The following is a 24,911-nucleotide window of genomic DNA, read 5'->3' on the forward strand; positions in this document are numbered from 1 at the left end:
ACCATCTACAAGAAAATTGTATATCAGCAAATGGAACCGTTTTGCGCACTGGGCCTCCAAACAAGGTATAGATCCATTTGGGGCTCCAGTACACAAGATACTAGATTTCCTCACCACACTTTTTCAAGAAGGAGCATCAACATCCACTATAAGGGTTCAACTGGCCGCTATATCCAATTTTCATATTGGCCGTGAGGATGGTTCTCTTATGTCCCACAGGCTTTGTAAAGCCTTCATGAAAGGTACCTTTCACCTCCGTCCCCCCTTTTGTAATCCAATTGCCCCTTGGAATCTTAATCTCATGCTGTCACAACTCATGTTGCCCCCTTTTGAACCAGCAACCACAACTCCGTTAAAATTTCTTTCGTGGAAAACACTTCTGGTTGCCATCACTTCCACCAGAAGAGTTTCAGAGTTACAGGCTCTATCTATCCGACCCCTGTACATGATTTTTCATCCAGATAGAGTAACCTTGCGCAACAATCCGTCCTTCCTTCCGAAGGTTTGTTCGATTCAGAACATCAATCAATCTATCGAACTACCTACCTTCTTTAAAAATCATTTCAATAAGCTAGAATACACATTGCACAAGTTGGACGTTCACAGACAACTAAGATTTTACTTACATAGGACAAAAGAGTACAGAAAGTCAGATCAACTTTTTGTCTCATATGCTGACCAAAGAAAAGGACAGGCAGTAACGAAGGTTACCTTATCCAAATGGCTCTCAGATTGCATAAATTTGGCATATGCTGAATCCAAACAGCAACTCCCTTTCAAACCCAGAGCTCATTCTACAAGGGCGATTGGCTACCTCTTCAGCCCATACCGCTTGTTTGCCTTTACATACCAACTTGGGCAAAACCACATACTTTTATCGCCCTCTACAAGCTAGAAAAGAGCTCCAGGGACAGGGCGACGTTTGGTTCCACTGTACTCAGGAATGTTCTCCCTTGAGCCACCCGGGAAAAAGGAGCTAGGGACGCTACCCGTGTTTAAGAACAAACGGCGAGATTGAACAATTTCACATTAAGAAGTTGTGTCTTACCATAACGATCCATGTGAATTGTTCATCTCGCCTTTGTTCTTACATTCCCCCCCTCCATCCCCCGTCCTACGGTCTGGGAGAACAGTTTTCAACTAGATTCCTTTTCAGCCTTTTCTAGGTATGGTTGGCATGTTATTGTGCATTAGTAATGGCATCTTTTATCCTCTACTTGGCAGTAGGGTTCCAGACACTTTGTAGTATCTGTTTATAAGTGTTCTAGACACAGTTCTAAAAGGGATTCTTCTGGTATAGCAAACTAGATCTGAGGGTTAGCACCGGAGGATCATGGGATATTACTGTGCCTCGAGCTTTCTTGAAGATGCGAGCTAGTGATGCGGCCGACTCGGAGCTGAGGATCAGCTCCGAACCCGTGTGTAAGAACAAAGGCGAGATGAACAATTCACATGGATCGTTATGGTAAGACATAACTTCTTATTTACGTTTAAACATGGTGCACGGCATGAATATGCAATGAGCGCTACTGCTCACTGCACATCATCCCGCATACATGTAAACTTCATGTAGACTTCTCACAAAGCCTGCACAGAGTTTATTGAATCCCAGGGTATGTTTATGTTGTTTCATTTCAAATGAGTAGGTCTGTACTTTGAAACCCTACATGGCAAATCTTGTAAATGTCCTAGTACTACTGATAGTTTTCTGATTTCACTAAAATCTGCAGTTCAAGTAAGTTACAGCAGATATTGGTGCCATTTTAACTGGACTATATGTAATTTAACAGCTGCATGGTAATGTTAAGTTGCTTAAGAGGATTGCTTCTTTGAAAGCAGTTTTATATGTTGTTTTGAATTTATCCATCCAAAGCAATCATATTTGACTTATGAGTAATCCAAACCCAAACCACAGGAACTGGACCGCGAAACAACCCTTTTGAATTAATTCATGTTTATTTAATCCACATTAAGCACTTTTATCCCGCAAAGGGACTTCATTGAAATGAAGAAAACAGAGCAAATACATAGGCATCTTATATGCTCTTGAAACCCCTTCTACTTAATTGAACAAGTTAAGCTAATTAAGGATGAACCATTAAAATTTAAAGGCAAAAGGTCAGATTCTGTAAAGCCTACACTAAGTGTACACTATATGTATTCAAGAACATTCTTATCACATTTTTTATGCTTTCTCATCTTTCTGAAAGATTGCACTGTGTGTACCTGTAGTCTACACTTTGTGGTAACCTTTATGAATCCCTGTCCATATTTAAAGCTGCAAGAATATCAGTAGGAAAACTAAAATTAGGAGGAAGAAGATGCAAGTTATCTGTGTTGTTGGTTCAGAGAGAATGGTGTACACTTAGTGTAGGCATTATTGAATCCTGGCGAAAGTTTTGGCCACATTGATTATGTCTAATACAAAAACCAAGAAGGACTTAGAAAACCAATAAAACTGGCTCAGAAACTGAACAGTTTCAAACCGATCAGGACTGAAACCACCAAACCAAACCTAAAACCAAAAACAACAATTGATACAGAATAAGCACATGTACTAAAAAATTAATGTGAATGAAAAATGAATAAATGTACAAGACCAAGGCCACATTAAGCTGTAAAATATGTCAACGGCGTCCATAGTTGGTGAACAGTCTCAGGTCCTGGATACCTCCTGTAGCATTGTTTAAAGAAGGACATATTTAAATTTCTTATAGAGAAAACAATGTCATCTACTTTTAAATGTTGCATGATGAAATGTGGGCATTGTAATCAATATGGATTTATTAAGGAGGTCTGCATTTTTAATATCGCAGGCTATGGTAATGCTTTCCCAAAGCAGAGATTTTACTGTTCGAGCTTCACTGTCTTTACATGGCACAATGCCAGGTCTGCCCCACTTTCTATATTGGGAAAACTGTGAACCCCCTTGGAACTAGAATTTACCAGCATATGTAAGATGTTAACAAGAAAAATGAGCGGAATGCTCTTTTTTAGACATATTAAGTTGAATAAGTCCCACAGTTTTAACTTTTTTGTTATTGACTGTGTTGACAGCATTGGCCGGGGGGGGGGGTCCCACTCAAAAGACCTCTTGGAGTTCAAAGAGCAAAGGTAGCAAATAAAACTTAATTTTACTAGTAGGCATGGTCTTATTGATATGATGTCTATTAGCAACAGTTTGTGGTCAAAGCTTTATACGTGATTTTTTATTTTACTTTTAATTTTATTTGTATTATGCTATGGCAGTATTGATTACTGGTTTCTGCTGTTGCCGTGTTTTATGGCTTGGTGTAGCCTTGGTCTTATACATTGTAAATATTTGTTTTTTATTTACATTCATTTTTAGTATATTTGCTTATTCTGTTTCAGTCAATGTTTTTGGTTTTAGGTTTGGTTTTGGTGGTTTCAGCCCTGATTGGATTGAAACCATTCAATTTGTGAGCTAGTTTCATTGCTTTTGTGAGTCTTTCTTGTTTTTTTCAGTTAGCATTTGTCTTAGAGGTAATCAATGTGTTCAGCACTTTGCCTTTAAATTTTAATGGTTCATCCTTAATTAGCTTAACTTGTTCAGTTAAGTAGGAGGGGTTTCAAGAATATATAAGGTGCTTATGTACTTGCTCTGTTTTTTTTATTCTGATGAAATCCCTTTGCGGGATGAAAGTGCTTAATGTGTATTAAATAAACATAAATTTATTTAAGAGACTATTTTCTTGATCCAGTTCCTGTGGTTCAGGTTTGGATTGTTCAGGTGAATTTTGTGACTTGTTTTGTATTTGGTTTATGAATAGTCACATATTTGTTATGCCCTTAGTATGTGTATACTAAAAATGTGTACAAGAATGCTGTGTAGTTCCCTTGTTTCTTCATTGATAAGAGGAAGAGAAGTCCATGAACACTGATGTTATTTATGGGTCTGCTTTCTCTGTGCATGTAGTTAGAGGGATGAGAAATTACATAACTCCTTGATAGAGTTACATTAATAAAACATATGGATTAGGATCTGAATGCAAATGTGTTAGATGTACACAGCCTTTTTGAAGACTGTATTTATTTACACTTAATAACAGATTATTCCTGATCTATGTCCTAATCCATCCATTCTCAACCCCTTTTTCCCATTTTGCACATGGGGTCGGGGTGTCGCTTCAACAATGACAATCATCCTGAGCCACGGTTTACACCACAGGGTGGCTAGTCCTGCCACGGATCTAAGACCCAATGAACTATGTAAATACATAGTTGTTTTTGTAGTTACATCAAGAGGATAATCCAGCTACAGGCTAACACAAAAGACGTACAGGCTAACACAGAAGGCCTCTGGCTAACGAAGATCGCAGATGACTGCAAACTAGGAGCCATAGTCAAGTCCCCAAATGATGTGGACATCCTACAGAAGGGCCTCGCTGAGACAGATGCCTATTGTCAGAGCCATGACCTCAAGCTCAATGCCAAAAAGTGCAGTGTCATCCCCTTTGGTAAAAACTCTGTACCCATGAACTACCACATAGGCAGCAATCTACTTAACACCGAATACGTGATAAGAGACCTTGGGACCCAGGTGGACAGTAGTCTCTCCTTTGATAGTCACATCGCCACAGTAGTCAGGAAGTCCTTCTATGTGGCACACCTTATCATAAAAGGGTTCTTATCCAGGAAAAAAGAGGTCCTTGTTCCCCTCTACTCGACACTCATTAGACCCATTATAGAGTACAGCGCCCCTTTTGGAATGTACCTCACAAGACATCTGCAGCAGCTGGAAAGGCCACAGAAGTACCTCACAAAGAGGATTACTGGTCTCAAAAAAATGCCCTACACTGAGCGCCTCAAAAAACTCAAGCTTTACTCCGTAGCATATCGCCTACTCTGAGGTGATCTCTGCCTAACATATAAAGCTATGTCATACCCAGAGCTGTTGGACATGCTGCACCTAAAGAAATCCCAGTCCCTCCGAGCTACATGCTCTAGGGACCTAAACCTTGTCATCACAATAAACAGGACATGCTGGAGGGATAGATTCCTGTCCCAGAGACTTCCCATACTCTTCTTCATTAGCACTCTTCAAGAAAAATCTTGAGTGGATGGGAAATAGAAAGTACACCCTGGGGATCACTTCTGTGTCTCTGCTCGACAGTGGCACAGGAAAATAACTTTCTTGGCTGGCATAAGCCAGGGAACCTTGTTGGCTAGGCTTACGTAGGCCCGTGGGCCGATAGCCTAGTACCTACGTATGAACCTATGAACCTATGAATTGAGGGCTGTTAATTCAAAAATTGGGGTCAACCTAATCTGTAGACAGGTAATGATATCAAAAATTACAAGACATAGATTTTGAAATAAGAAGGTATAGAACAAAGAAGCCTATTCATCCAGTCTGTCAGATTTGACATGTATGTCATTGAGCCTCCATCCAGATCCAGTCAGTTCAGTGCTCCAGCTTTTTTCCTTTTTCCTTTTTTTTGCATGAAGAAGCCTCTTCTTTCCCCATATCATTTGCCACATCATTGCCACTCTCAAAGTGCAGCAGATCTCAGCAGATAAGTGCCCCGTCTCTTATTTGTTAACTTTTTCAGAGTGTAAGTTACCCTTTAGTGGCCCTTTGGGCTTGTTACAATACTACATTTCCTGTTTCTTTCGTTTCCGAAAGGAAATTATTTTAAATTAGTCTTTGAAGTCCTTTTATAGCCCTTCCTTTCTCAGCTTTGTTGTCATCTCTTCCTTCCCACCTCTTACTTGTTATTTGTATACTGGTTTGCAGTATAGTAGTTTGCAGTGTTAGGCTGTTGTGTAAGACTAGTAGACTTGCATGTTTATACATTTATACATTTCTAGATTATAGGTTTATAAGTTATAAATTAAGGTATTCTAATTCCTGATTAACTTCCACATGGATAGCGTTTTTGAGACAGTAATAAACTACTTTGTAGTAGCTTTAGTAGTTTATTATTGGTGTGGTTTTTGTGTTTGGTGTTGGTTGCTGCTCTTATTCTCTTGGAGACTTGACATGGAGAAAGTTGCTTGCTTTAAGAAGTACTCTAAGTGTAGGCACAAAATCACCCCCACAAAACCATCAAGATCTTTCTGTTGCAAATTTGGAGGGGTCTCACCTCAGTGCTTCCTGCAACATTTGCTGTCTTTGGTCTCCAGGCACTTTCATACCAGAGGAATTTATAATTTTGGCAATAAGCACCCTAAAACCAAGGACTTTGAGCCAAAGAAACATTCCTCTGAATCTGTAGTTCCATCATTGTTTTCAGAGGTCCCAAAAATCAATGAGCATACTGCTCGGACCCCTGTCTACATCGAATCCAGAGAATGGAATTCCTACCACAATTCAAAGAGACCTTCATCAGTTCTCTCTCCAAAATCCTTCAAGTCCTACAGAAGTGCCCACTCAGATAGAGATAGGGGTCATTGCAACTCCATCGACTCCAAAACCAGTTAGATCCATACAGTTTATCCCTAACCAGGCTTCCTCACTGGTCCAATCTTTGGCTTCAAGTTTATTCAGATCCATCTTGTCAACTGGATCCTGCAGCCTGGGAACTGAGGGTTGTTGGATCCGACTCACCCAGTTCTGATCTTGTCGGATCCAGGGTTTGAGTCCTCCATCCATTCCCAGAGAAAGCTGCTGCCTTTGTTTTTTGGTCGTCCCCTCGGGTGGAGTCAAACCCATAAATTATTGTGACAGCCACTAAAAAAGAGCTGTCTGAAGATTCTTCCTGTAGCCATCCATCCAACAAGGAGCGTTAGGCAGCAGATAGGTTGGTGAAGTGACTGAGAATTGTATTATTCCCAAGTCACCAAAGTAGCTTTAAACTACTCTGTTGACAATGTTTAACATTACTAAACTGCTTCAGTAAAGGAAAGGATGCAGAAGAGTGAGCAGGATGTAAGACTCTCTCTCCAGTGAGAGTGAAATTTGAGATCCCTCAACCGTCATTTAATAGGAACCCAAAGAGGCCTTGCACACTCTAGTTTTGAAAGGCTAAGCATAAGTATGACTCCTCTTTTGACAGAAGTTTTTGAGGCAGAGGCGACAACTTCAGTAGATACAGGCCGGGAGGATGAGGCATTCCTCAGAGCCATTCAGCAGGTCCCACGAGATCAGACCAGATAAGGTCAGGATTTTAATTTAAACAATTATGTTGAAAAGCCCCAATTTCAAATGATCTCTGTGTAATCAGTTCTTCCATGTCTTCAGAAGAATGAATGGATTATTCCATAGATTTTCAGGATGCATACCGTCACATAAAAAAAGAAAAGGAGTCCAGGAGATTTCTGCACTTTTGCTTGGGAGCCAGTCAATATCAGTTCAGAGCCTTGTCTTTTAATTTCACCTTAGCTCCAGGGTGCTCAACAAATGCATGCTGGTAATAGCAACTCATCTATGTCTTCTGGGATTCAACTTTTTCCTTACTTGGATGACTGTCCCCTAACTGCCTCTTACAAGGAGGCTCTTCTACAAGGAAGGGGTTATCATCTCAATCTCTGTGCTTCCCTAGGCATATCCATCAATCTAGGGAAATTCATCTTGATCCAGCAGAGTGCTCAAACCAAGTCCTCTACCATTCTCTCTCTGTGAAACCAGTGCTCTGTGTCTCTGCTCCAAGTAGCTGACACATTTTGAAATTTGATTTTCACACACACACACACACACACACACACACACACACACACACACACACACACACACGCTATGCCCATCTGCCCAGACTATAAGGAAATTACTGCCACCAGACACTCCAAAGCCAGCAACTCTAAGGCTCTGAAATTAATATTAATACAAATGGTAGTGTTGGTTAAAATATTCTCTAAAAGGCCAACCACAATGAAAAGTCTAAATATATTTAATAATAAATAATAACATAGAAATACTAAATATCTATTTACAATAAACACCAGAGTTTCAGTCACAAGAAATATTAAAATAACACAGATGAATAGATTCACACAGATACAGAAAATATATTCTCCTGACTGATCTAAAGAATGAGGTGAAGTGGGTGAGAGATTATTCCATGTCAGGTTTCAAAAATAAAAAAAAAACAGACTGCTCTGAGACTTCTGTCTCATCTGGTATTAAAACTCATTTTAGTCCTGGATTACAGAATGACATCACATACATCTGGTAATCTGACACTGAACTAGAATGTAGCACATATGCATCAATAATACAAAGTCATAAAATCATTTCAAACTTCCACCCTTCCAGAGTAGCAATTAGTTCAGCCCCCAAGGACAATACAGAAGTACAGACCTTTTGTCTTTGGCTTTATTGAGACCTGTGAGATGCAGTCTTTATGGCTTATACCAAGTAATTTAATTTCAGACTGTTTTCATTTTCTTTCAATATCCTTTGTTACAATGTGTTCATTTCAACAGTTACCATACAGTCTGACATACATGCAGCAAGACCTACTGTTGGTACATTTCATTTTCAGCACAAGCACCTGTACAAATCAGTTTGATATACAAATGACATATAATTTATAACCCTGACATCTCTTTCACATGCTAGAATTTAGATCTCAATCATTCTGGGGCGAGGTCAGCCTACAGGATAATGGGTGTCATGTCATCATCAATATTAATGGTGCAGTTTGCTCATTACCACTTATGGATACAGTGCCTGCTTCAGTTACAGTGGTCTCATTCCCTCCAGTAGCAACTGTGACCATGGGTGCATCTTTCCTCAGGTGCAGATGTGTATGTGGCTTACACCACCCTTAGGATGAGAATACTATGCCCTTTGGGTTTAGTTTAGGGGTTTACTATGCCTCTTTCTTATGAATCTGTCCCTCAGCACGTCCTATTTATTTCTGTGTTGAGGTTTAAGTCACTTGTTCTCGTGGCTCTGATGGATTTGGATTTTCTGAGGTGGAGCATGTCCATTAATTCAGGATTGGACATGGCCTTGTACGTCAGGCACAGATCACCTCTTGAGATACATCCCAAATGGGGCATTGTACTCAATCATTGGCCTGATGATCTAGATGTGAAACCCTTCATGATAAGGTGGGCAATATAGAAGGTCTTCCTAACCACTTTGGCAATGTGAGTGTCAAATGAGAGGTTACTGTCAACCTGGGTCCCTGGGTCCCTGATTACCTCTTCCAGACTTAATGGATTACTATGACTATACATTTTTATCCATTTCTATGAGGCCTCTCTGAAGGATGTTTGTGTCCGCTGGAGTATCAATTATGGCACCCAGTTTGCAGTCATCTGCTAACTTTGTCAGCCACAATCCTCCTATGTTTGCCTGTACCTCAGAAAATCCCAGGACTTGAGCCTGTGGGGACACCGCTTGGACTGGCTTAGAGTCTGACATAGCTCCAGCAACTCTGACCCTGTGGGTTCTGTCCTTGAGCCAGTTTGCAACCCATCTTGTGACATATGGGTTTACATTTAAGCTGGTGAGTTTGTCTATGATGCGGTCAAGGTAGGCTGTGTGAACTGCCTTACCCTCATCAATGGCCTTAGTGACTGTTTCAAAATAGGATCCAATGTCTGTAGGTCCCCAATGTCTTTGTTTATGAGTTCCATAATGATCCTCTCCATAGCTTTGCAGACCAGGCTCACAAAGCTTATGGGGGTAATTTCCAGGTCGTCGTAGAAGCACCGCCTTTGTGAAGTGGGACCACTGTTTGCCGCGCCACCACTCTTTGGGCACGATCCTGTAGTAAGGCTAAGATTAAACAGCAGCCTTAGTTCCTCTTGGAGTTCATGTAGCACACAAGGAGAAATTTGCACTGAACCTGTCTGCCAGAATGTTGGCAATGTCAGTGGGTACATCATCAAGCAAAGGGGAAGATCTTAATTACTTTGTCACAAGGCACTGAGAATGTGTCAGTGGGTCAAGGCCTCTCACTGCTTTCTAACTGCAGCACACATCTGTTGGAGATTCAGTGATATAGTGGACAGGCTCAGCAGGAACCTCCTTTTGCCTCATGAGTGGTCCTTCAATCCAGCAACTGCAGAGGGTGACCCCAGAACACCAAATGCAGCAGTTATTACACCTATCCTCAGGTCCTGCTCATGACTATATTTATACAGAAAGCAATTTGGTGCAAGGCTGCAATCATCGCCCAGATAGATGTGATTCCCTTACTCTGTCAGCTGCCAGATGTCAAGTTCTTATGATGGCAAGGGATGCATCTCTTCTTCTGAGGTAGTCCACATCCTCACAGCTTCTCAGAAGTCCTCAACGCATAGAGTCTATCACAGTAAATGGAAAAGTTTTACCTTATGGGCTGAGTCTCAAAACAAAGCACCGTTTTTAGCTTCTATGGGAGATGTTCTCTATTTTTTGTCTTCCTTACTTAGTATACATCTGGCAGCTATTTCATCCTTTCACACTGACTTTCAGAATTCTTTTTTGACTTCTTATAGACTATGTAAAGCTTTTCTCAAAGGCACCTTCTTGTTTAGTCTACCTGTGAAGGATCCCTGTCCTCCACAGAACAAGAATTTCATTTTGGAAGTGTTATCCAACCCTCCATTTGAACCGGCAGCAACTGCAGAGTTAAAATTCCTTTCCCAGAAAAAAAAATTATTAGTGGCTCTCACTTCATCTAAGAGAATTTCAGTACTTAACACCCTGTCTCTGTTTCTCCTTGTATTATATTTCACAAGCACAGTGTTGCCTTAAGAACCAGTCTCTCCTTTGTTCCAAAAGTGACTTTAGAGATCAACCGTTCACAGCTCATACATCTTCCTGTGTTATTCCCTAACTGCCAAAGTAGATAGGAATACACTTTGCATACATTGGATGTACACAGGCAGCTCTATGTCTATCTCCACAGAATGGCACCCTTCAGTAAAGATGAACAACTGAGTGTCCTTTGCCCAGAATAAGCTGCAGAAGAATGTTTCTAAGATATTTTTTGTCTAGATTGTGTATTTCTTTTATCTACACTCTCCGTAACAGATACTTCTCCTCCAAGCCCAGGGCTTATTCCACTAGAGCTGTGGTGGCTTCCACAGCATTCTTCAAATCTCTCCTTGGATGACATTTATCAAGCAGCTACATGCTTTTCCTCTCACACCTTTATTAAACATTACAATTTGGATTCTATTTAAAGAGCCAGAGCTTCCTTTGGAGCTTCCGTCCTGAAAGGTCTCCTTTCTTGAGGCCACCCAGGAATTATGCAGCTGGGGATTCTGACCCATATGTCAGATCAGATGGACTGGATTAAGATATCCTTTCATCTCAGTCCATCCAGTATGACAACCCACCCTCCTTCCTCCTGCTGGTCTGTAGGACCTGAAGGATCTTCCGTCATGAATCTAAGGCAGTGCAAATGGACTTTAGGTTCAGGCTTCAAATGCAATCTGAGTTAGTCAGGGGAGAGCCCAGCATTATGGAAAGGGAAGATTTTGGAAGGGCTTGAGCTGGAGCACTGAATTAGCCAAACTGGATCCAAGCGAAGGCTTGAGGACTCATATTCATATCAGACAGACTGGGATGAAAGGATTTATCATTATGGTAAGTAAACAAGTTTTGCTTTTTTTTGTCTTAGCAGTGGGGATATGTGGTACATTATTAAAGTGTTAGCACAGGTAAGAAAAACATAGTCTTTATACAGTTGAGGGACATAACATGTCAATATGTCACTTATTGGTTTAAGTGCCATGAGTCCTTCCTCTTTCCACAGCATTCCTAATTTATGTTGACCATTTATAAATAAAAATGTTTTATACACTTTTTATTAAGCATATAGTCAGATAAATATCATTTTTGTCTAAATGATGTCACCACATGGATAGTATGTCAGTGCATCTATAGATATTAATAGATAGATCTCTGTGTATGTGTGATGGTGGCAGGGTTGCGTCTACTAACATCTTTATATGCATTCACATGTTGTTCCTAAGCTGGCATCCAACAATTAGGAATACTAGGTGAAAATAAAGAGAAAATTAAGACATTTACCAAAGACCAAGTCATGTACTTCAGCATTTTATTTTGCATTAGCCCTCAATCCACTTTAAAGCATTTGCAATTTTTGCATATTGTTATGTTTATGACCATAATTTGAAGTTGTAAATACCCAAGACAACCAAGATAGAGAAAAAGATGGAGGGATATTCACATAGCCATAACTGCATTTGAAAGACTTACTGAATGTTTTAACTCTGTTAACCAGATAGGCCCATCAGTTTTTTTCTATTTTTTTTTTATTGTTAGGAAGGATCTAGGAGTACAAAAATAATTAAACTTAAATGCCTTGCTCAGAGCTAGACTGCATGCAAGCATGGGCAATGAGAGTCAAATCTATGTCTGTAGCTTTGCACCCATAATGTACCCCTAGGAGACGCATCAGTTCTTACTGTAGACATGATATGCAGTGCTCTGTAAGACAGTATACCCTGCCTTATTTTATTGCTAAGCATATTGAGAGTAGAAGCATGTTGAGTTCTTACTACTGCTTCACCTTTTGCCCAGAACTGCAGTGTTTCTTTTCACAATTTGCTAGTCATCATTTAACACAGTGATAGTAAGAAATGCTAATGGCTGAATTTCTAACTCTTGTTTATCATGGCAGATAACCTTAGAATGTTAGGCTTCATGTGTTTCTTTGTGTTTTTTAGATCACCGGAGGCAGCACACTACAGATTTCTCAGAAAGGCAAGCTTCTAAAAGTGCTCAAGACTACTGCAGAAGACAGTGGTCAATACACCTGCCGAGCGATTAACGTAGCTGGAAGTTCAGAGAAAATGTACAACTTGGATGTCGTAGGTAAGTCCTGCTGACATTAAAAATAAAACCATAAACTTCCTTACCATATTTTGTTAGACAATGCACAGTATTATATGTGTGACACACATCTGTGATGTTTCTACTATCAGAACTTTTTTTTTCTGCAGTTGTTCTAGTTTCCCATTCTCAGAAGAGCTTATTCTGTTGTGCAGATGTCTGCATTAAGTCCATTTTCTTCACTTAGCTATCAGTTTAACTGTTTAATGTAGTACTTAGGGCAAGCACATACCTTGAATCCAGGTATTATAACTGCAAACTCTGCCTCACACCTCCAGTATTCTGGGTTCAATCTTGAATTTTAGTCACTGAAAAGTAATTTAAATGTTCTTTTTCCAGTAAAAGGAGCAGTCAAAATAATGAACTGGCCCACTGACAAAAAAAGAGCTAGATACTCTGGATGTGTTGGTAAAAGGACTGCAGAACAAAGTGTTTCCAGCCTTCTTGGACAAAAAAAATGCCTTTGGTAGTGCTGAATGGTATATTGGTGATGAACCGTAGCAGTTTTTGGTAGGTATGAAGAGGGAGAGTGGGAGACAGTATTTTAGGTACCATGCAGTATACAACACCAACATGTATAAATTAAATCTGAAGGGTAATAGTAAACCCAACTTAATGGCAGTAATAAATATAATTTAGGAGTGCTACTCCATGTATCATACTTGATGCTGAAAAGAATATCCAAGCAACAGCCACCCCTCAACAATACCCATGAATCACATATCTCACAAAACCAGTGTGCCTCACAGTCACAACCCTTAAGGCCGAACAACACACCAAATACACTTGTTATAGGGGACTCTATTGTCCGGCACACTGACGTCCCGCTTACCAGACTGAACAAGGAGAAGGTCACTGTAAGCTGCCTGTCGGGTGCCAGGATCCGCCACATAACACAAGCACTCAGGTCACTCCAAAGCAAGTACAAGTATGACTCCATCATTGTCCATGCTGGTGTGAATGACCTGAGACGTACCTCCGTGGACTACATGAAAAGTGACATAGAGGAGCTCTCTGACCATGTAGCCCAGGCTGGTATGACCCTGACCTTGAGTAGCATCTTGCCCTCACCAAGAATGATGCCACAGTATAAAGACAAAATGATCAGTTTCAACAATTGGCTGACGTATTGGTGTCATTCAAAGGGGATCCAGTGTCTGTCAGCCTGGGATGACATGCTCGACAAGCCACGTTGCTTCGCTAGGGACGGCTTGCACCTGTCACCCTTAGGCTTTCATATACTGGCCAAGGCTCTTGCCACCCCCATAGTGCCTTTTTTAGGCAAGGCTCAAAGGACAAACCCACCTCCATAGACAACCCAAGGATAAAAAAACTAAAGATAATGCTACTCAATGCCAGAAGTCTAAACCTCAAGATGCACGCACTCGAGGCTCTCCTCAGTATGGAGAAAATCGATGTCTGTGCAGTAACAAAAACCTGGTTCAAGGCTCCTGAGTGCACCCCAGCACTACCAGGTTATAACTCATACCATGAATTTCGGCCCCAAAACTCGGACCGAAGCACAAAAGGAGGGGGAGTATCTATATTCATCAAAGATACCTACACCTCCAGGTTAGTGGCACTGCACGAAGCATCAGAAACCATCCATGTGCAACTAACAGCGGGCAAAACTGCCTTTCAGTTTGTAGCCTGCTACAGAACACCCTCCCTATTACAGGAACCCCACTTGGCATTCCTGAGAACACTGGAGAATATGAAGGTCTCTCCAAACACTATGTTATTGGGTGACTTCAACTACCCAAGCATTGACTGGGAAAACTACTCAAGCCCAAACACCCTTGCCCAACGGTTCCTTAAATTTATAAACTCAACTGGTCACCACTCCCACAAGGGGGAATAACATATTGGACCTGGTCATCACCAACATGGGGACTCTATGTTCCACACCAGAGGTAAACCCCTCATTGGTAAGATCAGACTATAAACAAATTTCCCTGGACATCCATATCCCGTCCCCACCCCCAGCCAAGGAAATCACTGTAAAGAATTTCTCAAAAGCCAACTTTGCACTTCTCAAGACTGAGGTGGAATCCTTCAAATCCCCTGGGCCAGAGGATAATAAAGCCCAATCCGCAGAATCCTTTACAAATGCATTCTATGAGCACCTGCAGGAATGCATGGATCGTGCTATCCCAAATAAAACCAAAACTCACTCCTCCAAAAACAGGAGACCAGTCTGGTGGACCCCGGCCATAAATAAGCTATACAACAGAAGGAGGAAGCTACTACATGACAGAGCAAAATCCCAAAAAGGGAAGGCATCTCTGATCAGTATTAGCAAGAAACTTCGATCCCTCATAAAATCATCAAAGACCATCTTCGAAAGAAAAATTGCCCTAGACACTAAAGATAATCACAAGGCCTTCTTTAGTTATGTCAGGAACATGGGCGAAAACTCCCAGATATGCTCTGAATTGTTGCATAACGGTACAAAATATACCGAACCTACAGACATAGCTAACATCCTGGCAGACAGATTCAGCGCAAACTTCCCTCCCCTTCCCCCCCAAAGGAGCAAATGCCTATCCCAACTGAATGTAACCTCCCTGACATCTTCAAAGCAAAAAAACACAGCATCTATGGGACCGGACGATGTCCCAGGCTGTGTCTTACACGAGCTCCAAGAAGAACTGAACCCTCACATTAAGTCACTGTTCAAACTTAGCCTTACTACAGGATATGTACTCAAAGAATGGCATACAGCTACAGTGGTCCCACTCCACAAAGGTGGTGCCACAATGGACCCCAGAAACTATCGCCCCATAAGCCTGACTAGTCTGGTCTGTAAAGCTATGGAGCGTATTATCATGGAACTCATAAACAAAGACATTGGGAGCCTCCAGACACTGGACCCTACCCAATTCGGCTTTGTTAAGGGCAGATCTTGCCTCTTAAACCTAGTTGATTTCTTTGAAACAGTTACCAAAGCCATAGATGAGGGCAAGATAGTCCACACAGCCTACCTGGACCTCGCAAAGGCCTTCGACACAATACCCCACTCGGGCATCATAAATAAGCTTACCAGCTTAAATATCAACCCATATATCACAAGATGGGTTGCAAACTGTCTCAGAGATAGAACCCACATGGTCAGAATCACAGGTGCCATGTCCGAATCCAAACCAGTTACAAGTGGCGTCCCACAGGGCTCAGTTCTGGGACCTCTCTTGTTCAGTATATACTTCTCTGAGGTTCAGGCTAACACGGGGGGATTATGGCTGACAAAGTTCACAGATGACTGCAAACTGGGGGCCATAATCGAATCTCCAGCTGACACAAGCATCCTCCAAAAGGGTCTCACAGAGACAGATGCTTGGTGCCAGAGCCACGGCCTCAAGCTAAATGCTAAAAAGTGCATAGTCATCCCCTTTGGGAAAAACAAGGTGCCCACAAATTACCACATAGGTGGTAATCCATTAAGTATGGAAGAAGTAATTAGGGACTTGGGGACCAACATAGATAGTAATCTCTCCTTTGATAATCACATTGCCAAAGTGGTTAGAAAGACCTTCTATATAGCCCACCTTATCACGAAAGGGTTCGCATCTAGATCAAGAGAGGTCATTGTGCCCCTCTGCTCGTCACTCATCAGGCCCATAATTGAATACAGTGCCCCTTTTGGGATGTACCTTACCCGACACCTGCAGCAACTGGAGAGACCACAAAAGTACCTCACCAAGAGGATCATGGGCTACAAACAGATGTCCTATGCAGCTCGACTAAAGAAACTCCAGTTCTACTCAGTTGCTTACCGCCTACTCAGAGGCAATCTATGCCTGACGTACAAAGCCATGTCAAACCCAGAATTAATGGACATGCTCCACCTCAAAAAATCCAAGTCCCTTAGAGCTACATGCTCCAGGGACCTAAACCTCAGCACAAAAATAAATAGGACATGCTGGAGGGACAGATTCATTTCCCAGAGGCTCCCTCACTCTGGAATAGAATCCCAATTCATGTTAGACATAGCCCCTCGCTGACCCTCTTCAAGCAAAATCTGGACGCGTGGATGGGAAATCGCAAATTCACCCCTGGGATCTCTTCTGTGTCCCTGCTAGACAGAGGCACAGTAAACTAATCTTAAAAGGGTACCTTCTGTGACCTACTTTACAGAGGCACAGTAGGCTAATCTAATAGGGAGGCGGAAGCCAAATACACTCTGGCTAGGCTTATAAATGCCCTAGGGCAGATAGCCTAGTATCTACCTATGAACCTATGAACCTATAATATTGCTTTTTCTTTCTAATGTTTAACATAGCAGTCTGCATCCTGTTGAATTAATCTGTGCAGTGTCTACTTGTTATGTACAACATCAGGTGAGATACACATGAGAGCACATTGCTGGTTCTGACAAATTAATGGCAGAAGGACTGTATACTGAAAGGCATAATAATTTGGCAAGACTGCTGCACTGGGGATTGTGCAAACATTATGGTATTGAAGTGGCTGACACACTTGAAACATGAGCCACAAAGCATCATACAAAACGAAGTCTACATCACATGGGATCATCCATTACCAACAATGCAAAAGATAAGACGCTAGAAAACTGGATATAGTGGTCCAAGAAAAGAAGACAAAAATAGCATTGATCATTGAAATCGCCACACCCAGTGACTACAGTGTCCTGCATACAGAGAGACACAAAGTTATAAAATATCAGGATTTGCAAGCAGAAATAAGAGCAATTTGGAAGAAAGATACCCAGATAGTTCCAATAGTAGTAGGAGCAATGGGTCTTATAAAAGAGTCTACAATCATATTTAGATATGCTACCATTACATGTAACTCCATACGAATTGCAGAAGGAGTCATTACTGGGCACATTGTGGGTGCTGCGAAGAGCGTTACTGCGTGACATCAAAGACTGAAACAATACTAATTTCATGAACTTTAATCATACTTTGACTTAGGAATGGGGTCCATTCCTGTCACAGTATTAGAAACTCAAAAGATCTGGAGAAATTAAAAAGGGAGTGCACAAGAAACATAAGTTAAACTGTGCAGGAAAGATAACTTACATTTGCAGAATGTTGCATGAAATGGTTTGCAGATTTGTAGATATTCCAATGCCACTGAGTTGTATAACCACTAATACCTTGCCATTTCGCTCCATTTTCCTGCATCTCTGTTTCTCTAGAAGGGCAATACCCATCTGCTCATCAAAGTAAAAACTAATAGGGACATTAACATGCAGGGGAATTGTGTTCCAAAGGTTTGAGAGGTACTGGGTTATACAATTGTCCCTCCACCATGTTTTGTTTATGTGTTGGTGGAGAATTTGGTCCCTAGTTGTAGTACTGATGGAACAATTGGACTTTCAGATATATATGAGGTCCAGGACAACTGGGTCTCTAATAGCACAATAAACAAGGCAGATATCTATCCTTAAAAGCCTATAAGATAGTGAATAAATGGCTAAAGCTTTTAAGCTCTCTTGATAGCTCAGGGATTTCAGTCAGTAAACTTTTTGGTTAGGAACCTTTGGGGTCTTTCTAAATCTTTGACATGTTTAGCGACTTTCAACCTGAAGGGGATGTTTTACTCCATAACTGGGCTGATTAAAGCTGAGTTTAAGGGAGTGATTCCCCCTTTATGCCTTAGTGATAGTCCATTAGCACTTAGCTGTTTAAAATTAAAGGATTTCCTGACAACTGTTGTCTTATGTTGGTGAAAACAGAGGGCATTATCAACCCACATTCCTAGGTCCCTGGCTACATTGTCATGTTGTAGTGTGTGTTATGTTTACAGTAGAATAAGGAAGAGGTTGTCTACCAAAAGTGACAATACTTCACTTCTTAGCCTTTACTTTAAGCCCATTTTAGTACACTAAGGGTTTACTTGGAAGAATTCATTCTTGCAGGTTTGGGTGTCATAGAGTGACTTAACAAAAGTCCCTAGTTAGCAGTGATTTGCGAATGTTATTAGCCAGAGGTCTTGGCTTGCTGCTTGGAGATCTGAGATGTAAATGTTGAAAAGGTGAGGTCCCAGCATAGAGCCTTGAGGGATACTGCAGGTCTTTTTATGCTTTCTGATATAGCACCTGCAATTCACACTGTGTGTTTTGTCTTTCTGCCATATTGCTATCCATCTTAATAAAAAACAAAGAAATGTAGTTCCAAAACAGCCACAGCAGTCAAAGTATAAAAATCCTGAACGCAAGTTTATTTCAACAAACACAAACGTTTTCGTTACTGTTATGAACAGTAACTTCATCAGAGAAACCAACAGGAAAATTGGATAGCACCAAATTTAAACTGTAGTTAGCGTAATCGCGTTACCAGAACGCCTCATGAATATTAACAAGTATGTATAAACATTGTGTTGCCTATCAATGACAAATGTTAAAGACGGCAAGGCAAAAACAGTTAACAATGATTAAAAACACGAGAATGTTTTTGGTACAAGTTTGTAAACATAAATTGTCCTACTAAATACTAAACTACAGTTAAACATAAAATACTAAAAATACTAGAAATACTAAAACCCTTTAGCAATAATTAAAACTAACAATGTGATAACATCAAAATAAAAATCTTATTATAATACTAAGTAGTAATATTAATTAGATTGCAAAGTAAAATAAAATATATATATAAAAGTCAACATCAAAAATTCAGAACATTTCAAATAAACAGTTCTATCTCAGGTAAGTAATGACAGTAATTCTAGTTCAAATACTTTACCTATAAAAAAAAAATAAAAATAAATTGTTGATATATAAAAATGTGAAAAATCTGTATAAATATATATATTCAAGTCCCTATAGGTATAAATATGGGGATATAAGCTACCTATAAATATACAGTATATGGAATATATATACATATCCATTAGAACTAGCATATGCCATCAAAAATCAAAAATTCTTGTAAAACGTATGAATGGCCAATTGACGAAATGACTTCCAACATAACAGTAAACAGGGAAACAAGATGGGTTACCTCAAGAAACTCTTCAATTTTAAAAGACAAGATATGTTACAGTTTTCGTTGAGGCCAGGGAAAATAAAAGCGTCTAAAGTGAGTTGCCACTCTAGTTCTCGAACCTTTAACAGTGAAGAGGGACCACCCCTAATATCAGGGGGGATTTGGTTGATGGCTTGAAAATGAAAACTGTGACCTGGATTAGCATCTATATGTTTTGCTAAAGTGTTGTCATTCTTTTTTTTTTTCCTTATGGCATAAATATGCTCATATAGCCGCGTAGCTTCCAGTCAGTTTTACCCACGTAATATACTGAGCAGCAATCACAGGTAGCTAAATAAACAATAAACCTAGACTCACAGTTAAGTTTATGGTTAATGAAAAATGTTCTATTATTCACTACAAAGGAATTTGCAGGTTTTATATATCTGCACCACTTACATGTGCCACAAGTAAATGTACCCTTAATTCTAGTAGAAACAGAATAATTATTCTTTTCCAATATCATTTTAAGATTAGTCCCTTTCTTGTAAACAATAGTAGGGAAGGGACCGAATTTATCTACCAACTGTTGATTGCCTTTGATAAGGTGCCAATTTTTGAACAGAATGAATCTAATCTGTTCAAAATCTTTGTTAAAAGTGGTGACAAAACTGATATTATATCGTCTAACTGGTTCGATGTAATCTGCACTCTGTTGGTCAAAAATAGTCAAATCTTTATTATTTACAGCAGAGTAGCGTACATCAAGAGGGAGAAGTGATGTATCACTGAGATAAAAGAGGAGAATACATTCCACTTTTACGTTTAAATTTTACTTCCTGAAACAAATCGTCGATAAGTGATGAAGGATAGCTTTGGTTAATAAACATTTCTCGTAGTAAGTGGCATTCGACATAAAAAGCCTCATCAAGTGAGCACATTCTTGCAGCTCTTATAAATTGGCCCTTGACGATGGACCGCTTCTGTTTATAAGGGTGTGCGCTAGTGAAATGTAAAAAGGAGTTACAATAAGTGGGTTTCCTGAAGATGGTAGAAAGGAACAAACCACTATTGAAAGCCTTACTCAATTTTACATCCAAGTAGTCTATACATGTAGTGTCAAAATGGTAAGTAAATTTAAAAAAATATGTGGAAGAGTTGAAATGCTCAATCAAAGAAACTGCTTCTTCCTCTTTACCATTGAACAAGATGAAAATATCATCCAGAAATCTCGTATAGTAAACAATACGAGACATAATTTCTGGGTTGTTAAAAATAAAAACTTTCTCCCAATATGCTACAAATAAATTCGCTACACTAGCGCCACAGGGTGAGCCCATTGCAATACCTTGTTTCTGTAAATAATACTCTTTATTAAAAATAAAAAAAATAGAAGATAAGATGATGTCAATCAATTCAGTTACAAGGTCTATTTCTACTTTAGTAGCTTTTAGGTCTGTCAACATTAACGCTATCCACTCAACTTGTGGGATGGAAGTATATAAATCAACCACATCTACCGTTAAAAAGTTAAATTTGTCATCAAAGTTAAAGCTGTTGATGTTCTTAAGGAATGACCATGAATCTTTTCAGACCTGAGGTATTAGTTTTAGATATTTTTGAAGAATATTATCAACTAATTTTGCACATGGGTATGTCAGAGAAGCACGTCCGTCAGTCAAGGGTCTCATGGGAGGATGTTCCTGGTTTTTATGTATCTTCGGAATGCCGAACATTACAGGAGTCTTAGGGAATGGAATGTCAATAAAAGTGTAAGTGTTATAATCTATTTTAGCTCCTATGAACAAGTCCCTAAAGTATCCTCTAATCCTAGTTTGAGTTACATTAATTTCGTTAAGAGAGGACTTGGCATAAGCTGGACTATCAAGGACTAAAGCCATTTTTTTATTATAGTCTGTAATGTCAAAAATCACCTCCTTTGTCTGGTTTAATAACTCGCACTAGTGAAGAACTCAATGTATGTAATGCTGTTAGTTGGTCCTTCGTAGTATTAGACATAAAATGCTTCTTTTGGTGTAAACGTGTCTGAACTATATGTCTAATGTCAAGCTCACAGATGTTCTCAAAAAGAAGTAGTGATGGGTGTAAGGGAGGGTTAAAAGTGCTCAAAGGTTTCAATATGTCAGTCCTAGGAGGAGTATCATTACTGAAAAGTAATTGTAAATTTAATTTCCTTACAAAACATTTCAAGTCTATCAAAGTTTTAGCTAAATTAAAGTTTTTACTTGGGACAAAAGTGTTCCCATAAGCTAATAGTTCGATCAAACTTGGTTCTATATGTATTGTAGAGAAATTATAAATGTTAGTCTCCCCTTGAATTAGTTAAAAGTTTCATTTTGGGACTTTGTATAGGTTCACTTTCAACTATCTCTTCCGACGATTGTTCCTGTTCTTGTTCTTCTGGTTACGTGTGTTCCGGGCACCCGAAAAATTCCTGTTGTTTGTAGCCCTTTGAAAAGTTGATCTGGACTCTACATATTTCCCTGTTGATGGTTATTAGAGTTGTTGTTAGATCGAAGTCTATCACTACGTCTCAATCCTTCCCGTCCATCTTAACACATATGGTTCAATTTTTAAAGCATTTAGCTTTTGTAAGATGCCAGCATAGGAAACGGTGTCAAAGGCCTTCACCAGGTCAAAATATGCTGCATGTACTGCATGGACAGCATCTACAACATCCGTAAACCTTTCTAGGAAGTTTGCCAGAATCATTTGACAGGATCCACCCTTCACAAATTCAGACTGCTGGGATCAAGTCTAGCAAGATTCGTCATATTGTAGTTTATGAGTTATAATATGTTCCATGGTTGTGCAGATGAGACTTATAAGACAAATAGGTCTGTAATTACCTGGCTTGGTTGTAAGGCCACTGTTATGGAATGGTGTTGCCACTTCATTGTGCTACTCATCAGGGACTAAATGTGTTGCTAAAATTAGATTAAACAGTTTAAGAAGTGGTTTTGCAAAGGCTTCTTTAGCACTAATAAATTAAATAACTAAGTATATTGTTAGGATCCCATGATGAAAATGTTTTTGGGCTTGGTTAGCAGTCTCAGTAAATGATCTGTAGAGATAACTGGGATAATAGAGAATTCAGTATCTCAGGGCTTTGGACAGAAGTCTTAGGGATGAAGTTGTAAATAACTTTATTTGCAAGAATACAAGCAATGTCATTTAAATCGGAGTAGGAGGTATCATTATGAATAAGTTCAAAGCAATGTAGGGCACTGTTTGTTAGGAGGAAGAGAAAGAATGTGAAGTTGTTCTATCTCGCTGGTCATTCTTACTGATGGGGCTCGGCTCCGACTCGGCCAACTGCAATAGCTCGAGGTCTTCAACAAGCTTGTGGCCTACTCCCTAACCCATGATGCACTGGTGCTTTCCCAGATCTCATTTGCCGCTGCAACTAGATCGGGCATCACCAGGGTCTGGCCAGTGAAATTTTCTTATTTAGTTATTATAGCTTGTATTACATTCTTCCTTTTATAGTTATAACGTTTAGCTTGGTAGAAAGTGTTATATAGTGACTTATCTAGTGTTTTGTCTGCACTAATTCAGGATTTTCTGCTGCTGTTTTCCTTCAGCCATTTTGTAGGCCTAGTTTTTCATCCCCCATCCCGCTTGGTAGTGATATATTAAGTTTTTGGAGTTTCTCCTTTTTCTAATGGGGAGACGAAAAGAGTGTTAAACTGCTTTAAAATTTAATCAATAGTGTTAGTGCTTAAGTTTCCTTTGTAGGTTTTATATGGTGGTGTGTTGACTAGAGTTTTGGGTTTCCAAGCCTATTATTATATTAGGGCATTTGGAATAGTTTTTCTACTGTAGGATTTCTATATTTATATATACAGGTGTGTGTTAAGCCTGTTGTTGGTTTTGGGCATTGTATTTTTGCATTTTCTTAGCTTCTGCATTACAAAACTACAGCATGTCCCAAGAAAAGGGGAAAGAAAAAGAAAAATCAAATTCTGGATTTAAAAAGTGCCCCAAATGTGCTCAAAAGATGTCAGTAACAGATGGTCATGTCGAGTGTGTTTATTGCTTGGGGGAAGTACATCTCCAAGAGGACTGCTCCATCTGTCAGTCTTTCAGCTCTAGAGTTTTGCATGAGCGTAGGAGCAAGCTTTTGGCCAGGGGGTTACTAAAAACTTCCCTTCAGGCTGACCTAGACAAAGGCAGTACAGGTGAGAAATCATTTAAATCTTCTAAATCTTCCAGGTCTAATTCGTCAGAACCTAGTAGAGCACTGTTGAAAAGCAAATCTTCTGGAGACAAACGGCCAACTGCATCTCCAAGAGCTTCAGAGCCGACAGTTGTGACCCTTAGGAGCTGGTCCCCGGTTTTGGAACTGATTTCTCCTACATTAAAATCTCCCATACTCCAATCTGTGGCATCCTCAATCCCTTCTTCTCGGTCCTCGAAGTTTATTGGATAAAGACATGGACCGTGTGGTGCAGAGGTTTCTGCAGGCACTGGCGCTGGCTAGACTCCTGTTGGGTCGATTCCCAGCACTTTGGAACTGACGCAGACCTCCCCCGCTACATCTATTCCTCCTCCGACCCGACTCGAGGGTTCTGAGCCAGAGTGTGTGGAGCTGATGGTTGGGGAAGCTGTCAGAGCAGACACCTGTTTTGGGTCCATCATCTCTGGCTTCTCGGACTTCTTCGGTGCCGACTGAAAGGTCTAGAAGCCGACACTCTCCGGTCAGGTCCGAGGAGGGGAGTCGTGCTGACCTTTCGGTTCCAACTTTGCCTCTCGGTGCCCCGGCTAGGTTGAGTTTGGCTCCTACCTCTGGTTCAGAGCCCGTGGTGATGGTGTCGAGGGAGTGTCCCATTTCTTCGGATACAGGGGTTCCTTCGCATCAGAGCCGGGGTGCCTTCGATGCTATGAGGAGGGTATTGTCCTCACCAACAACCACACCATCTCAACCTTCTACTCTTCCCCCTAAAGCACCGGTGTCTACTTCTACATCACAGGTTCCACAGAAGCGTAGAGACCAACAGCCTCAGGAGGCCCCATTGGGCGAGCACTGCTCTTCCGAGACCTCCCCAGAAGTTCCCGTTGAGGAGATTCCCAGGAATAAGTTATGTAAGAGGAAGCATCTGGACTCCCCACAGGAATCCGTCACCTCTGACACTGATTTGGATGAATCAGAAGGGTCCCCATGATCCCCCTCTGAAGATATCTCTTTTGGGGATATT

At 40.4% G+C, this 24,911-nt stretch overlaps 1 protein-coding gene across 1 annotated transcript in view; it reads left to right on the forward strand.

Annotated features, from left to right (window-relative positions):
- HMCN1 (hemicentin 1) overlaps positions 1-24,911 on the forward strand; it is a 5,606,893-nt gene that overhangs the window by 2,715,493 nt on the left and 2,866,489 nt on the right. Inside the window, exon 28 of the mRNA XM_044085314.1 lies at positions 12,598-12,745. Coding sequence (XP_043941249.1) covers positions 12,598-12,745 — 148 coding nt within the window. The remainder of the gene's footprint in view (positions 1-12,597; positions 12,746-24,911) is intronic.

The sequence above is a fragment of the Protopterus annectens genome, chromosome 10.part0, assembly GCF_019279795.1.
Source record: "Protopterus annectens isolate FY-2018-M chromosome 10.part0, PAN1.0, whole genome shotgun sequence".
Taxonomy (NCBI): Eukaryota; Metazoa; Chordata; order Ceratodontiformes; family Protopteridae; genus Protopterus; species Protopterus annectens.